General features: G+C 39.8%; 1 protein-coding gene across 1 annotated transcript in view; it reads right to left on the reverse strand.

The window, feature by feature from the left end:
- The window catches only part of CUBN (cubilin), a 281,114-nt gene that overhangs the window by 35,767 nt on the left and 226,033 nt on the right, over positions 1–19,314 (reverse strand). The window contains exons 58-60 of the mRNA XM_027121967.1: positions 11,523–11,723; positions 8,763–8,892; positions 4,983–5,200 (exon numbers count right to left, since the gene is read on the reverse strand). Coding sequence (XP_026977768.1) covers positions 4,983–5,200; positions 8,763–8,892; positions 11,523–11,723 — 549 coding nt within the window. The remainder of the gene's footprint in view (positions 1–4,982; positions 5,201–8,762; positions 8,893–11,522; positions 11,724–19,314) is intronic.

Consider the following 19,314-nt stretch of genomic DNA (forward strand, 5'->3'; position numbering starts at 1 on the left):
TCTTCAATATTACTTTCTGATCCGTATCAGTCTTTCTCTTTGGCGTCTAAGGTACTTTACAGAAATTACCTACTGCATCCCCATCGCACTCTTAAAAGATAGAATGTAGTAATACTTCAAATTGAACGTTTTTAGTGGACAAAAGCTGAGCTCAGCAAAGTTATAGAACTTTCCTAAGGCATCTCACTGGGCAATGATGTAATAGAGCCATTGGTCTCGTCACCTGCTCCCTGGTCTACAGCTCTGCCCGTTTGGGCATGTCTCTACCTTTGTCCTTGTTAAACATGTGCTTTGGTATTTTTGCCTTTGTCTCATAGCAAGGGTCTGTGAGTCTGACCTTAATGCCACCTGACTCATTCTCTATGTGGCAAATACCCCGGGCAGAGGGATACAGAGAGTAGCCCTCATCCTCAGCCCAGGAGCCGTGGGCAACAGGGGGCCGGAGCTTCAGTCATGTGTTCAGGATTTACAGCCTCTGGAGCCGTGAACCTCTGGTCACTGACGTCCTCTTGTCCCTGAGACTGCCATCTTCTCCAGGGTGATGGCCTTGCCCTTCTGGGACATGTCACCCTGAAGGAGACATGCTTTACTTTCTCCTTGACAGCCCACTGATCCAAATGCCCACAGACCTCAAAACTGACTGGGCCAAGTTCAGTTTTTGACCCTGACATTTTGCTAAAGGGTTATATGATAATTACTTAAGAAAATAAGTTTAGTTACTATGGTCCAACATAGTCAATAAACATGGTTTAAACCCCTGATCTAATCCTGTATCTACAAGTTTCGTATCTAATGGGATGAGCACATCAAAAACAGACTGACTGGGCCTGGAACATAACTGCATGAATAAATGTTCTTTCCTCTCTCACCCATCCTCCAAGATGCATGGCTTCAAGTAAGAAATAACTGCTTTATTATTTCCTTGAGCAGTGCCCAGGACAGGAAGTGCCCCTGGCTGGGGGTGGGCAAGGGGGGTTAACTCAGGTTCTGTGTCTCTGTGGGAAGCTGTCATGAGAAATAGAACTGGGAAAGGGGGCATCCCTGGTGTCACAGTGGTTGAGAATCCACCTGCCAACACAGGGGACGTGCGATCGATCCCTGGTCTGGGAAGATCCCACGTGCCGCAGAGCAACTAAGCCCGTGAGCCACAACTACTGAGTCCAAGAGCCACAACTACTGAACCCGCGTGCTACAACTAGCCCACGTGCCACAACTACTGAGCCCATGAGCCACAACTAGTGAGCCCACGTGCCACAACTACTGAGCCCATGAGCCACAACTACGGAGCCCGGGAGCCACAACTACTGAGCCTGCGAGCCACAACTACTGAGCCCATGAGCCACAACTACTGAGCCCAGGTGCCACAACTACTGAGCCCGCGTGCCTCGAGCCCGTGCTCTGCAACAAGAGAAGCCACTGCAGCGAGAAGCCTGTGCACCGCAACAAAGACCCAACGCAGCCAAAAAAATAAAATAAAATAAATAAAAATTTTAAAATAATAAATAAATAAATAAAAACAAAAAAACAGACTGACTGAGAGGCACTCTGGCATGAGACCAGTACAGTAAGAAGAAATGGGGGCTTTGATGGCTTAAAAACACGTTTGCAGGTCTGAAATGCTCTGTGAGTGACACAGATGAGCACAGCCAGAGCTGAAGCAGACTCTGGTGGTAAAGGAGGGGCAGGAACTCAGCAAGCAGAAGTGGGTAGAATAAACGGTACTCATCAGTGTTAGTTCTGCACCGTGGAGCTTGCCCACTTGGGCCAAATCCATAGGACTGAAGGCTTTTTAAGCTTCACAGGATCATGGACACCACTGACAATCGGGTGAAAGTTGCATACTCTCCAGAAAAACGCTGAGATCTGCAGATAATTTCAGAGTTTCACAGACCCCAGGACGAGTACTCCGCTGGTTATCAGTTATCGGGGATCAATTATTCACGTAGGGGAGGAGAGATGGGGAAAGCGGGAAGGCAGGTGTACTTCACAGGTAGGTATCAGCTCCCGGGAAGTGCTGGCTTTTGCTTTCTCCTTACCTTCCATCCTGTGCAGGTGGCCCTTCATAGCAGAAGTTCCATAAAAGAGGAGACCTGATTTCACCACATAATTCATTAGCGACAAACTAGGGGGATATTTTCCCCAAATTTGTTCTGAGCCTTTAGCAATACAAATATGACAAATGCCCAAGGAGAAGTTATCTAATAATTATATTATTGTATGAGCCGGCTCTTCACTGACTTGGGAAAAATTAAAGCAGATGTGCATAAAGTATTGTCAAGTGTGGAATCAAAATAGCGAATCTGTAAAACTCCAGTGTTCAGGTCAAGATAAGCTAAACAGATGTCACAGACTAAAATGGTCTCCTCTTCACATCAATTATTTATTCAGGGAAGATACTGTCTCCCAGGCTAAAGTGACAGTTTTGGAAACTAAAATTCACTGTCCCACCCATAAAGTTGTTTCTTCTCTCTTAACAGGATGCCCAGGGCAGTTTAAAATGGACAAGACTGAGGGGAAAAGTGCATCTTATTAGCCAAGTTTAAGTGCTTTGTATAGATCTGTAAGAAAAAGATTCTATAAACACTAGAATTCAACGTACTCTTTATTGTTTCTTCCCCTTTTCCTCACCATAAACAACAAAAAACAAACCAAATTGAAAAGCTATGCAGAACGATCACTGAATTTATATGAGTGGTCTTGAAAGGTTTGTAAGACCAAAACAGTACAAAATGATAACAATCGGTTGTTCAGGAAAAAAAAATACCACTAACGATCACTTAAAATTACTTCTTAGATATTCCCAAGTGGCCAATAGCATTTATACGTGAAGAAGAGGTGAGAGGCATGCAGGGGTAGCACACTGGGAGGCAAGGAATGAGACCCTATTTCTGCTCTCTGCATGTGACCAGAGGAAAATAGTTATTCACTGAAAGTGGCCAATGCTTATGGATGAGCGGGGCCTTTGACGGTGTAAGATGATTCCTTCTGTGCTACTTCAGTAATATCACCTTAAGTCGGAGAATGTCTTTTTGTAGCTCAGAAAAATGTAATATTAATGAGGTTAGGGAACACTGGCTAACGTGGAAGCTTTCACGTAGGTGACAGCCGTGTGGAGTACTTTAGGATGATTTCAATGATCATGTGAGAATACATTAGGAAAAAGAAAAACAACTTGAAAGCAGGTAGCAAGAGCTATGCAATTATGTGTCATTTGATTCTAAAGTCTGTGCTAAAGGCACGAATAAACAAGTTCTCTTGTGCAAAAAGTCTCCAAAGGAAAATTAATTTTTCTTTCAAAATAGCCCTCTGTGTTTTATACGCCACTTCACTTGGGCAATTCCATTAAGGCAATGCTCTCTGTCTGCCCATGAGACTTGCTTTCAAGTCACTGTTGATACAGCTAAGTAGGGTAGGTGGCAAAGTGATTTTCTGATACAATCTGCACCATGTCTGCGTTTTATTGGGAAGCCGTCAAAACACAAATGTCTAATTGTTCCCCTCAAGAAATGCATGAAAAGAATCACACACCAAATGTAAAGAAGGCGAAGGTGAGCTCTGCTTTCTATCAGAGGGCTGCAGGTCAGCCACAGCATGGGGTAAAGAGGAAGAAAGAGTTTGAACAGTGAGTCGGGATTCTTATTGTAGAACACCTCCCAGGTTTCTCTGAGTCTTCACAGTAAGCGATTCGTTTTGTGAGCGGTTTGTTTTCAGAACATTATTCACTTCTATATTCAAATGGAAGACTCGAAACACTTCCCAGAGTCAAATACAAATTATCTTAGACTGTGCCACTGATGCTACGAGTACGGATAAACAGAGAACAGACCAGCTAACTCATACGGCAGGGCTCCCCAACCCCCAGGCCGTGGACTGGTACCGGTCCATGGCCTGTTAGGAACTGGACCACACGGCAGGAGGTGAGCGGCAGGTGAGCGGGCGAAGCTTCATCTCTTGCTCCCCCGTCGCTCGCATTACCACCTGACCCATCCCCCCACCCCCATCTGTGGAAAAATCGTCTTCCATGAAACCGGTCCCTGGTGCCAGAAAGGTTGGGGACTGCTGTTTTAAAGGATTCCAAGTTCCAAGTTAATTCTATATAGATAATTATTTCTCAGAAGCAGTGGGAATAAACGGGGGTGCTATTTTTGATTGATTCTCTCACCCAGCTTTTCCTTTTACCTCTAGATGACTCCCAGATCACCTCCTCCGCCCAAGTTGCTTCTCAAGCTTCAGTTTCCTCCTCTATTTCTCCATTTAGATATCTCATAGGCCCTCCAACCCAAAATGACCCAAACCAAATACAATATTTCTTCCCTGAATCTTAGCCTCCTAAGGCACGAGTATCCAACAAGTCACCCATAGAAGTCATCCTCAACTCCTGTCCTCATGTAATAAGCATGAAGTTCCCAACACTGCACTTCCAAGGTATTCTACCTTCTGAATATCTCTGAGATTTCCACCCTTCTTCTGTTTTTATTCCCACTCTGTTAGTTTGAGCCTTCAACCTTTCTCATCTGGAATTCTGTGATAAGCTTCTTCCTTCCACCTTCCTCCACCCTGCTACCACTATGATCTTTCCAGAAGTCCAGTTGGGCTGTGCACTCTTTACTTAAAAGTCTCCCAGGCTCTTCACCATTTTAAGGATAAAGTCAACAGAGGCTACAGGGCCTTCTTTCTTGATCTGGACTTTGCTACCTATAGGCTTAACTTCCACCATTTCCATGGGTGATAAAATGAGACTCAGGTCTCATTTGAGATGGTGGTGTAGACAGACTTTGTCTTTAAATACTAGAGAGACACATATGTTGAGTGATTTTTTGTTTTTACTCAAAATACACCATATGTAATTTTTAAAACCAAAATTTTATGTGACATATTCCTCTAAACTTAAATGAAGAGCAACTTTAGACAGGTGAAAAATATTAAACAAAGCAGAAAACTAACAGTCATGAAAAATAGATTTACACACGCAAAATTCTTACCCAATGTCTGCCAGAAAGATATCCTCCAACCTCTTGCTGTTTGAAACGAATCTGTCTTGAACACCAGGAACATACTACTACTGCTGCTCTTAACACCTGGTGGAAGACTGGAACCACAGAATTTGCCAAGAAGGGGATCACTGATGTTAGAACCATCGTAAACTGCCAGGTAGTCTTGGGAGCAGAAGGTGGAGGAAACCACATCAAAATCATTGAACCTGTGAAATGAACCTTGTTAATAATAATGTTCTCCATTTGGGTTTCCATTAAATTATATATTTAGTTCTTATTAAAAAAAAAAAAGACAAGACAAACGCCAACAGCATCCAAGTTTCACTTGATAGGAAACGTAGAAACAGTATACTATTTTACTGATCAGTTCAAAAGTTTAGAGGAGAGTTTTTGAGAGACTAGAATATGTCAAGGAGTGTCATAAGCTCTGGGGATATAAAGATGAGTAAGATATAGTCCTGGATTTCCAGGGGTTTACAATCAAGCATATATTAAATCTACTTGACATAAAAGTTTTGATAAGTTGAACTGATATTTATTTATCATTTCAGCAACACTTTAGTTTTTCAGTCTCATTAAAAATAGGGTGTTTACTCTGTTCCCTTGTTATTTTTGTGAGATCAAGTGGTACTATCAATCTAATTTTTATTAATGGGAAGAATGCTAATATAATAGAGTGGAAGAAATGCTGGTTTTAGAATCAGAGCTTTATTCTCATTCTCACAGTCTGTTTCCCTCTTTTTAAATGGAGTTTATTCTAAGGTTAAGTGAAACAATGTGTAAAATCCAAATTATGGTAACTGGCATACAGTAGATGCTCAAAAAAAAAGGACAGACCCAACAAATGATCGTTATTATTATGATTTTGAAAACTAGGAATAAGAAATAGTTATTCCTCATAAAAGAAATAACAAATATTAAAAAAACCAATGGTAGGAAAGAATGAACTAAATTCTCTTGAGTCTTATTTAACTGCTATAACCAGAAATTCACATTTCAGATCACTGTGGTCGTCACGGGCATGTCACCACTCATCCCAGCACTCAGCCTTCCTGACATTTGTTAGGATTGTCTTTCTGTGCACATTTTGAGGTGTGATGTGGCCCTGAGACATGCTCTGGCCACAGAAATGTAAGCAGGAGTCATGTGTATTACTTTTGGAAGAAGTTTTAAGAACTACTACTCAGTTTGCCACACTGCCTTCTACTGCAGTGATGATCACGGAAGCAAATGTAGAAATGAGTTTCCATCAACCTGGGCAGCTAAGTGACCATGATGAGAGGAGACTCCTTGCCAGGCCACGTTGGACACACTCATACGAGTGAGAAATAAACTTGTTGAGTTAAGCTACTGTGCCTTGGGGTTGTTTGTTACCACTTATAACCTATCCTGACAGACACATCCCTGACTTTTCTTTCATTGTCTAACATAGTATTTCTTTTCTTTTCTTTCCTTTTTTTAAATTGAAGTATAGTTGATTTACAATGTTGTGTTAGTTTCTGGTGTACAGAAGAGTGATCCAATTACACATATATATTCTTTTTCATATTCTTTTCCATTATGGTTTATTGCAAGATATTGAATATACCTCCTTAACACCATATTTCAATCCAGGTCTTATGCTTTGTCATTTCAAGTAACTACTCCCAGAGTTCCCAAACAAGCAAGGCTTCCTACCTGGATTTTCTTAAGAGTTTTTATGGTGGGTTTATTATAGCTTATTTTTTAAAAACCTGTTTAAGTTATTTGATGTCCTGTCATCATTTTTCTAGGTTCTTCTTTCTCAGGTGTTTTTGTTTTCTGGGTTTTGGTATTTTTGCTAGCCTCTGTAATAGATAACATATAATATGGAATAATTTGAAAATATCTCGTGATTAAAATATTTCCTTTAAGAGGCTTAAGAAAAAAATGATACAATATTTTGAAACAGGTTTTGATTGGCTGAATGTTTTCAAACTGATGATAAAGGTTAAGATGAAAAATTTCTTAATTTTCTTTAACCACATGTAACATTTAATGTTCCTATAATAAAAGAAGGCAAAACAATAGCTAGATAATTTCCAAAAACACTACTTTCATTTTTATTTTCTATAAACAACACATTTATTTTCCACAACGTGAATCCATGAAGATAAAAATCTGAGTTTCCAAGAGGACTCAGAGCTGTTTTGGCTTTGCGTCATTTTCCCATGACAGCACAGAAAATATTTGCAAATGCCCATTAACAGAAAACGTCATGAGGCCGGCCTATTTGGAGAGCCTAGAAGGATTTATGTGTTACTAATGTCTACAACTGCTTCAGTACCTAGAATAGTATCTGTTTCACAGAATGTAGGTTCTTAGAAAGAATGTAATAATTTTCCAAGCATGCTGATGTGAACTTTGACTATGGTGAGCCCCAGGGCCCAGGCAAGGGCAAAAAATATACACATATCATAGCGTATGCTCTAATCCTACACGTGTAAGAACCAAGTATTGTGCCACGACAGCAAATGACAAGAACCGTTCCTTGTGTGTCCATTCGGAGCAGGTGATCCCTTCCCAGGTCTCCCGCTCCTGGCCATTGGGCACTTTTTGTTTATTCTTTTGTTCCTGGGCCTTAAAGGACTTTCTGGCTTTGGGGCACAGCTTCTTTACAAACAGTCTCAGGTGGGACCTGCAGAGCTCTCCAGGGTCCATCCTGTAGACCACTCACTGTCTGATACAGGAAGCAAACCAGGCTTGATGAGATGTGTCTTACAGTCCAAGGACCCATTTGACATATGAGGTCCCTGGAGGTAAATTATGGAGAGTTTATGATTGGGGGGAGAGAATGTGATCACTGACATATAGGAAGAAGGGAGGTAGGAGGGGTCCTAGCCCATTAAGCTTCTATAGAAAATTCTATATTGCCATAAACTACACCATATGCTGAGTTTCAGAGCTTTCCACCATAAACTGTATATCACTGAAACACAGGAGTTAGAAATACATCATCTCAGATGACAGCAATAGTGAACTCTGTCACTCAGAGAACTGGAGGTTGCTTTCCCTTCATCAGTCTTATTGGAAGTATGCAGGATCGGGGAGAATTTTCCTGATGATATAAGATATCTCATATAGCACCAGTTTAGAGGTGTTCTGATATGGGAATAAAAAGGAATTTCTTAAGTACTTAGAAAATTCACCCTTTGAGAGAGAGCATAGGGAATATGAAGGACCTGGTTTGGGGAGGAGATCAGTCTGATCCGGATTCTGATTTTGACTCTTCATTTAATACAATATCACTTTGGGGAAGTTATATGACACTTCTGAGCCTCAGTTTTCTCATCAGTAGAGTGAGATTAATAATACATACCTCATCTGACTGTTTCAAGAACTAAATAAGAGAATGGTGGAAATGTTCATTAAAGTTCTTTGTGTATAATATGTGCCCCCCAAATGGAAACTGCTTTCTCTTGCCTTCCCCATGCCCTTTGATTTAAAGATAGGCTTATAACTTTACACCCCAGTATATGAAGCTACTCTAAAACTGCCGGAAAACTACAACAATTGTTTGAACCGGTGGAGTGAGTGCCTGTTTTTCCCCTGAATGACCACTGGCTTGCGTGGAGGGTAGGGGGCCCATTTCCCAGGCGAACAGGATCACACAACATGCTTACTTCCCCTTCCTCCGGATTCCTGTATGTGCCTCTGATGAGAATCAGTGCTCTGCATCATTAAATGAACATCTTTTCTGTAAACAGAGCTGGGAAGATTTTCTTAAGAAGGTAAATGGGTCTTACGTACTTGAGCTGGATTACTCTGTCGTCCCTGACGGTGATGGTGTACAAACAGTGCATGTTGTTAGGGTACGCAGAGTAGGAATAGAAAGGGCTCTTGATGACCCCGGTGGAGAGGTTGAACACACCACCACAGGCTGCAACAGAAGGCGGGGAACAGGCAGAGAATGGTTATGACTCATGGCAGAGGAAAATCATTTCCAGACATTCTTTACTATGGTAACTTTCTCCCCAAGAGAGATGATAATTCTTTGTCTTAAAGCAATGTAAACCTCTCTTTACTGTGCTTACAAATACTTCAGATTTTTCCACCGAGGTAGAGGGAAAAGACAGTGAGGGGTGGAAGCAGGGAAGAATGTTTCAAGGCACCTCTTGGAATGTAATAAGTCTGAGCCAAAATAATGGCCACAGTGAAAATGATGAGAAAAAACGTTTCCCATGTTGGAATATAACTGTCCTTTCTCTATAAAGCAGTGACAGATTCAGGGGGATAACAGTGATTGCTGGAAGTTTAGAAAAGGTGTGTAGAATCCAATTGTGGGCTTATGAACCCAGGAAGGGCTGTGATGTAAAGATCTTAAATAATATGGATTGGAGTCTCCTGTGTCCATGATAGACGACTGTAAGATGAAATTTTAGAAATCACTTTTGAAATAATGGAGTTTAGTTCCCTCTGTGGGCTCAAATGCATAGCTCTTGAGTCTCGCCTATTTCTATTTGGTCGTGAGACTGGTAAGGACCATACTTGACCAAGTTTTATTACCAATCCTCAACAAGCATGAGGAAGGTAGGCCCACCCCGAGTCCAGCAATCAACAGCCCACAGCCCTCAGTCACTACGACTAGTCAATAAAACAACAGCCGTAAAAAGAGAATGAAATCCCATTATACAAAATATAGAATTTTTATTTTTTCGCTTGGCTTTGCATATCAGGAGGATTACTTTGTGTCATGCAATGATGGAAAGTGCCCTATTCTCACAGCAGTGAGAAAACTTTATATTTATTTTACTTTATGATTCTAAAATTATAGTAATGTGAGTATATTTTGATGATATTTTTATGGTTTACATACTATCAATGGATATATTCCATTTACATATCTTAGAAATGATAACCAGAGAGTGGCTGCCATTTAAGGTCATTAAGGTAATTTTTTATTTGTCTGTTTGTTTATTTTGTCTCAATTGAGCCCACATTGCAGGGAAAGCTATTCTCTCTATGCCCACAATCATTCCTGTGCTCAGGCCCCTGGGTACATCTGCAGTGAATTAAATGTTAGATTTGTGTAGCCATTATTCTATTTCATCTTGTTCACAATAATGTGGTCTCTGAAAGCTTGTCAATGCCTAAAATAAGTCCCAAGTTTGTACATTGTCAGGAGTTGAAATTTCGATATCAACCCTCTTTAAAAGAGACTCTCATAGTAGATAATGTGGACCCTTGTATACAGTGTTTTAGGAAAATGAGGGATTAAAGAGTAAAATAATATAAAGTGGGGAGGAAACTCTCCATAACACTAGTTGTACCAAAAGAATAAAACAAGTCACCCCTTCTCTTTATCCAACAGACAACTGGGGGAAGGAATGTTCTGTCTGTGCTAACAGAATCCCTGGGCCACACAGAATCATGCGTTACAAACGGGGCCAGGCCTCGGGGGCAGTTAACGTCCACAAACCACGAAGGCCTGTTTCATGAGTCAATAAACATTTTCAGGCTCTTCTGGGGATGGGAACAATAATTTATTTGAAAGAAAACAATTTGACTTTCTACCTTTAGCAATGGGTTATGTCAAGTAAAGATCAAACAAACATTTTGCAAGATCTTTTTTTGCCCGTGTTACTGAAGTTGGGATGATGTGAAAAAAAATGCTGTCAGCAAACCAGCCAAGTTTATTGCAGGAGAGGAAAAGACCATTCAAAGTAGGGAAATAGAATCTTATGATTTTCAAACAAACATGGATCAAACTGTCCACAAAAAAATGAAAAGATGTCGGTAGCTACAAAGGTCTTTGTCCATTCGGTGGCTTGTCTGACCCTGGTTTTGATACAGAGAAGCTGCAAATTATCATGTAGTTGAATACGTCCATCTTTTCTTTTACGACTTGTGCTTTTTGCATATTGCTAAAAAATTCTTTCCTACCAGAACATCATAAAGATAGTCTCTTACATTTTTTCTAAATGTATAAAGGATTGGTTTTCAACAGAGTGACTTGGGAAAATGAAACAGGCATCTGGACAGTCCATGCCGAAAAGTCACTTTATGCAATGTACGAACAACTGAAGGTAGCAGTTCGTTCTAACTTAAATTATCAAAAATAAATCTCAGGGCTTCCCTGGTGGTGCAGTGGTTGAGAGTCCGCATGCCGATGCAGGGGACACAGGTTTGTGCCTCGGTACAGGAAGATCCCACGTGCCGCGGAGCGGCTGGGCCCGTGAGCCATGGCCGCTGAGCCTGCGCGTCCGGAGCCTGTGCTCCGCAACAGGAGAGGCCACAACGGTGAGAGGCCCGCGTACCGCAAAAAATTAAAAATTAAAATAAAAAAATAAATCCCAATCTTCCATTTGATTTTCAAAGAGTAGTTCTGCCAAAGTTCATGAAAAAGGGCCTCCCTTTTTTTTTTTTTATGACCATGCACCTAATTAATAATTTTCTCCCTTAAGGTCTCTGAGTCTTCAACTTGGTGATGTGTGAATACAATTAAATCTCCTTATGGAAATTGCTCAAGGGAAAAAGAAAATTCCAAACTACATCATTATGGCTACTCACGGGTTATCCTATAGGAAAACTTGAATCCCAAGTCCGTGGTATGTGCATTTGAATAGAAGTTAAGCAGCATGGGACCAGAGGTGGTGACAGGGGACAGGCTCTCATCCCCACACAGCGTCGCCAAAGGCGTGGAAGATAAGCTGTAACCCCTGACTATGTGCACGCCGTCGTTGACACAGCTTCCCGTTACAGTGGAGCGAGCTGAACAGGGCACGGAACACCCAGAAGCAACATAAGTAATAATCAGAAGCAACATAAATGATTACACGAAAATGTGAGGACGATTCACGCAATTTGGTTTCCTGAGGAACGACCCTCACCCTAGTTACAAAACAAGCACAGGGGTGAGGAAACAGGGAGAACTTCACAACAGTTGAATCCTACTTTGAAACAATACAGAATTTTCTTCCCTATAAAATGACTCCTTTAATTCAGTGATTATAAACTGGGGACAATTTTGCCTCCCAGGGACATTTGGCAGTACCTGAAGACATTGTTTTGCTGTCATGCTGGGGTGTGCCACTGACACGGAGTGGGCAGAGCCCAGGGATGCTGCTAAACATGCTATAATGCTCAGGGCTGCCCCAGGCCCCCTGCCCTCCACCACAACAAGAATGACCCAGCCCAAAACGCCAACGTGCTGCTAGTGAGAAACCTTGCATTTAACAGTGACGCTCACACACAGATAAAGGGCTCCTACCACGGAGACGTCATTAGAATCTCAACGTTAATTAAACAAATGTTACAAATGTTCACACAAACAATATTAGCTTAAGAGTTTAGTGATTGTAAAATATATATCATTGTTTTGTTTTCTAATTATAAAACAGATATATACTCCAACCCATTCTAAAGAGAAATACAAAACAGAAAAACAAAAAATTTAAAAAACTTTATTTTTGGTGATGGGATGTTTTCTATTTGCATATTTTGGGTTTTTTTTTTTTTTTTTGATTTACAATATTGTGTTAGTTTCAGGTGTACAGCAAAGTGATTCATATATCTATTCTTTTTCAGATTCTTTTCCCATATAGGTTATTACAGAATACTGAGCAGAGTTTCCTGTGCTATACAGTAGGTCTTTGTTGGTTATCTATTTTAAATACAGTTAAGAAGACTTTTATTACTACAATGTATCCAATCATTTTTATGGGTGAATCATATAGTTAAAAAATTAATTGGAGACTTCTCTGGTGGCACAGTGGTTAAGAATCCGCCTGCCAATGCAGGAGACACAGGTTCGATCCTTGGTCTGGGAAGATCCCACATGAGCCAAGCAACTAAGCCCGTGTCCCACAACTACTGAGCCTGCGTTCTAGAGCCCCCAAGCCACAACTACTGAAACCTGCGTGCTCTAGGGCCTGTGCTCTGCAACAAGAGAAGCGACCGCAATGAGAAGCCCACGCACCGCAACGAAGAGTAGCCCCCGCGCGCCACAACTAGAGAAAGCCTGCACGCAGCAATGAAGACCCAACACAACCAAAACAAAACAAAACAAAACAAAAACATTGATTGGAATCATCCTGCGTAGGATCTTTTCTAACCTAATTTTTATTAACATGAAATAACATAACATCATGCATTTAATATGATTAAATATCTTTTAAAACACTGAATTTAATGCATCTATCAAACTCTAATATATAGATGTGCCATGCTATGTTCAATTCATCCCCTACAGCTTAATAATTCTACCTTTTCTAGCTTTTGTGATAAAAATACTGTTGAAACAAACATTTTTATATATAAATATTTGCAGAAGTTTCTCATTATTTCATCAGAATAAATGTTTAGAAGTTGAGTTACTGGTACTAAGGTAAAATTCTTTTTCAGATTTATCAAACAGTCCTCTGGAAAAGTGTTACCAATCACAGTTCCACAGAACTTTAGGTATCTGACATTTCCCCCATTTCTACATTTTCATCCCCACGTAGAGAAACCTTGTACCCATTCACAGTCACGCCCCATCCTCCCCCTTTACTGTTCTCCCAATCCTAGGCAACCACTAACCTACTTTCAGTCTTTGTGGATTTGTCTACTCTGGACATCTCACATAAACAGAATCATATATATATATATATATATATATATATATATATATATATATATAAAATATATAATATTTAGCCCTTTGTGACTGGCTGCTTTTACTTAACACAATGTTTTTGAGGGTCATCCATGTTGTAGCATGTGTCAGTACTTCATTCCTTCCAAGCTCAATAGTATTCCATTGTATGGAGAGACCACATTTTTGTTTATCCATTTTGTAGTTGATGGACATGAGTTTTGCTTCTACCTTTTGGCTATTATAAATAACACTGCTACTATTCATCTACAAGGTTTTGTGTGGATACGTGTTTTCAATCTCTTGGGTAAATAAGTAGGAGCAGAATTGCAGACTCATAGAGTAACCCTATGTTTAATGTTTTGAGGACCTATCAGCCTGTTTTCCAAAGAGACTGCACCATCCTGCCACCACAACAGCAATTAGAACCAGCATGAGAGTTCTAATTTCCCACTTCCTCACCAACACTTGTTATTGTCTAGCTTAGCCACACTATTGAGTATGAAATGGTAGTACATTGTGGTTTTGATTTGCATGTCTCTATGAGTAACGGTGTTGAGCATCTTTTCATGTGCTTATTGGCCATTTGTATATCTTGGAAGAAATATCTGTTCAGATCCTTTGCCATTTTAAAAATATTTAGTTAGGCCACACTGTGTGGCTTGCTCAATCTTAGTTCCCCAACAAGGGACTGAATCCAGACCCTCGGCAGTGAAAGCGAGGAGTCCTAACCACTGGACCACCAGGAATTCCCTCCTTTGCTATTTTTAAACTGGGATATATGTTTCTTAATGTTCTGTTCTAAGAGTTCTTTTCTATTCTAGATACTAGAATGGTTGTAAATTTTTATTTCTCTTGGGTACCTGGGAGTAGAATTGCTGGGTCATAAATAAGGTATGTATTTAATTCTATAAGAAACTGCCAGTCAAATTCTTCCAAGTGGTTATATCAGTACCTATTCTCATGAGGAATGTATGAAACTTCCAGTTGCTCTGCATGCTTGCCAACATTTGATATTGTCAGTCTTTTTCATTTTAGCCATTCTGTTGTGTGTGAAATGGTACCTCATTGTGATCTTTAATTTATTGTTCTGATGGCTAATGATATAGAATATTTTTCATGTTCTCATTTACAAAAACAAAGGAAAACACTTTTATCTCATCTAGATGATAACTTGAACATGTACCTAACACCTACACACACACACACACACACACACACACACACACACACACACACACACACACACACTTTACCTACTTAAAATTCCCCATCGGAACTGCCCAAAACTACGTTACAATCTCTTATACAAGCACATACTATGACATAATGGACTTTACAATCAGACTGCCTGTTTGCTGTTAGAACATTCTTATAAATTAAAGAAACTATGGTATACATTTACTTTATAATTTCAAATCCCCTGGCCATAGATCTTGGTTCAAGGGTGGGCATGTGACCTAGGCCAATACATTTAGAGTAAATTTCAGGTAAACTGTTTGGAATCTGGAATAGACAGTAGTGTGCTGGTAAATAGAACAACCAGCTCTCCGAGGGAAAGAGGCACACCCTCATTTGTAGCATTTTCCAATTTCTGTGGTAGAAATACTCCCACTATAGCCAATGTCAAGTTACCAATGCGAGGTCATTAGATGCAGAATTTGGACCAGAGGAGCATGACTGACTCTTGCAAGATGGTACAAGCCAACTCCAGCATGCCACTGGATAGACATCCTCTCTCTTCCTAGACATGCATGAGGGATATGCAAGCCCACTGTGAGGGCAGCTACCCTACAGCCAAGACAGAAGCCAGCTTTAGGGTGAGACTCACACTGGAGTAGCACACAGTGAGAACAGAAAAAGTAAAACGTTTGATGACAAAATGAAAATGCTAGATTAAGCGGATATGAGGGACCACCAACTTTGAGGTTGTCTAGAAGGAAAGCCAATAAATTGCCCTTTTATGTTTAAACCAGGTTGAATTAAGTTTCCTGTTAATAGTGCCATAAAAATTCCTAATTGATATAGTAAGGATTATCCTAATCATAATCATGGTTGCAATTATTCTTTATGGGACCCCACCGTCCTGAGCACTGTTGATAGATTGACTGATTACTCCAAGGTAGGATCTCAGACTCCATCTAGGCCAATCAGATGTGTTCAAACTGTAACTGAGTAAGAAGGAGTCAACAGTGGGAGCCAAACATGTTCAACTTGGAAATCAGCAGCAGCGGTCTCCTGACTGCAGTAGGAAGCCAGGCTGTAACAGGAGGAAATGAAGCTGTCGTGCAGAAAGAGAGGGGGAAAGACAGTACATTTTGAAGGATTCATGTTCTGGAAGCCTATTAGTCCCCTTCTTATTTTTAAACCTTCCTTTGACGAGATGGGATAACCCAGTATCCTTTCTATAAACTCTACATCTAAGCAAACTTGAAGATAATCTACTGCTTTTAACTGAAAGAATCTTGATGTGTGCATTTTTAATATATTTGTACATTAAAAGCCCCCTCCTCTTTTAATTGTATTATCTTAAAGAAAATTGATATTTTTTATCAGAAAATATCTATGCAATTTAAATTTTAAGTCATTTTAGGAACACTTTTGGCATTTTAGCTATGTTTTTATACAACTGAAGAAATTTTGAGGTATCAGTTCAAGATATGTTTATTAAAGTAAGCCCAAAGGATTCCTTCATTTTGAAAATCCTGGAATAGAAATGCTTCTAATTGGGAATAAATCTACAAGTCAAAAATGTTAAAGACTTCACTTTAATGACCTTACCATGTAATAAGAAACAATACGATGTTGGAAAAACAGGACAAAAAAGAAATACATTAAACTCAGATTCACAGTTTGAATACTGCCAAATTGTGTACCTTAATTATAGCCTTAGAATTTTTCTTGTTCCAAGAGCTCCATTGGAATTTAAAACATTCAGAGGAGGTGAACGTGAGAATCAAAAAATAGTATGAATTAGCTATAAAAATATCTTTAGCCAGCAACAATACATTAAGTTGTAAAAGCAAAATCACAGAATGAAAGGAAATATTGCTGACGCTAGATTAAAACCTCAGTTCTACTTCGGTCGAATGACCTGCTATGCAGATAGATATCCTTTAAGTACTAAAGAGTTCGTTTTTTAACTCTTTGATGATATGGACTATCACAGTGGTGGTTGTCTTAGAAAATTATGGAAAGGCTGTGAAACGTAAGGCTGTCATATACTTGCAAATGTTTCAAAAAAATTAAAGGAACTAATTTAACTGCAGAAAAATCAGTCGTGAAATAGCAGTTGTATATCTATACTGAGACATAGCCAAAATGCACTAGTTGTTTATAAAAGGTCTGTATCGACAATAAGGAGAAGCAGAGGAAGCTGAGAGGGTATTTTAATTTTTTTGTAGACGGCAATATATTATCAGTTAACTAAGTAAACCGTTCAAGACAATCTGCTCATTTTCAAACCCTGACTCAATATATCATGAAAGTTGTGATATTTGGCAAGTTGCTTAATGATTAAAACATTCTCGTGTCATTTCCAGTAGTAATTTCTTTAAGGTGGGATGCTCTTCCAAATGTTATCCATAAGAAATCAAACATTACATAATATCAGAATTTGTGAAGTTACCTAAAGTCTAAGAACATATCAAGGATTAGCATAAACAAGGTAATACACAAGAAAATGAGCTATAAATATGTCAGCAGGCATCAAATAATTCACACACATGCATCTTTTTCTCAAGCTGTACACATCACCTCACTGCATTAGACCAAAGATATCAGTCTGATTCTTCAGTGAGAAGACACTTGGTGACAAAATCAGGCGTAAGAAAATAATGATAGGAAACACCTTTCCAAAATCATAGGGGAACCAGTTGTGATATCTTATATTGCAATCAAAATATACACAAAATTCTCAAGTAGAATATAATTAAATGCAACTAGGATGATTGTCTTCTAGGGAGAGAAAAGAACTTAGTCAAGGTTTAAAAAAAGTTCTTCAAGAAGCAAGATGTGTATCATAGCTGAGTTTATGGCTGGGAGGTAGCATTCAATCAGACACATGAGAACTCGTCAGGAAGAGCGGTACCCTGAAATTGAATGATACTTTCTCCACGGACGTCATGGGACAAGTGGCTACAGTCATTCTTAATCCTATCTTCAGTAACTGATTTGATGAATATTTACTGTTGAAATCTCAGAGGTGTAAAATAATCCTCCATGATTTGTTTTTATGACTATTTTCCATCCTTCTGAAAAACTGTAAGACACATTTATTATTTTAAATGGGTAAGGTTGTATCCAACATAGTGAAAAATAATTTTTATCACATTATTCACATATCTTCATTACAGAGAGCAATGTTCGATTCTGGGTTTCATCATGATTCCACGAACTTGGAGAGAATTGAAAGGGAAGCCAAGGATGAGCAATTCAGCAAATAATGTAAACTTGTGGAATTTAGATTCCGACTGCACTTTTCCTTCAGAGTCATAGATGGAGAGGCAAAGATGTCAGAGGACTAGAAATAGTGGGAAGTCCTTTTGGTTGAAATATTTTAATATTGCAGATACAATAAAGTCCTTTCAGTAAAATAGCAAAGGGTTCTAGGGAGAGGGATGTGAATTGGGGGGCAGCTCTGAGTAGCCTGGAGACTGGCCTCCCCAGTAGAGGATGATTCCCTGAGAGGGAGAAGCAGGTGCTCGTATAGAACTAAGCTCCACAGAGTGTGAAAGCCAAGGTCTTGTATTATAACACAGGCAAGCAAGGAATCTCACACAACTAAATCGTCTCCTCTGGGGCTTGGCCAATTTGAATAAAATATCAATAAGAACTATTTCAAAAGAACCATTGCCCAGTGCTTTCTAAAATAATGGATTGCAAAATGGGCCTACCTTCTGATTTCTTGAGAAACAACTGAGGAAGTAAAGAAAAGAAATAGTAAGTAGCTGCATGATGCCACTTAAAAAAAAAAAAAAACAGATAATATAGAGAGGAAATGTGAACTAAGACCGCCAAAACTCAGTTATCATGTTTCTTGGTGGGAAAAAAGGGCAAAAGGAAAAAAAATCTAAAAGTAAATTTTCTTCCTTTTTTCTGTTTAGCTTTATATCAGGCGTACCCTGTAAACCAGGACTTCTAAGTTAACGAAGGAGAATTCAGGCAAATATTACCTAGGACTTGCCACGCGGCTGCTCTGGAAATCTAGCCCTATTCCTCTCGGGGCCTTTGAGGCCATCCCTAGAGGACAGTAAACAAAATGCATTTGCATTGGTTCTCGCCCATTTTCTGTGCCAAGGGACTACTCTCTATCCAGTTCTTATCAAGAGATACTCTGGATCTGAGAAAAACTGAGTTTAGAATTTGCCTAGATGTAGGATTTTTTAGTTAAGAATTCTAAACCCCTCATTATCACCAGGGGGAATCAATGTTATTACCCAATTTTTAAAAATAAATTTATTTAATTAATTTATTTATTTTTGGCTGTATTGGGTTTTTGTTGCTGGGTGCGGGCTTGCTCTAGTTGCAGCGAGCGGGGGCTACTCTTCGTTGCGGTGCGTGGACTTCTCATTGCGGTGGCTTCTCTCGTTGCGGAGCACGGGCTCTAGCTGCGCAGGCTCAGTAGTTGTGGCACACAGGCTCAGTAGCTACAGCACGCAGGCTCTACAGCACAGGCTCAGTAGTTGTGGCACACGGGCTTAGTTGCTCCGGGGCATGCGGGATCTT

This window comes from Aethalodelphis obliquidens, unplaced genomic scaffold, assembly GCF_003676395.1.
Source record: "Aethalodelphis obliquidens isolate GAN/ISIS:26980383/991018 unplaced genomic scaffold, ASM367639v1 scaffold23, whole genome shotgun sequence".
Classification (NCBI taxonomy): domain Eukaryota; kingdom Metazoa; phylum Chordata; class Mammalia; order Artiodactyla; family Delphinidae; genus Aethalodelphis; species Aethalodelphis obliquidens.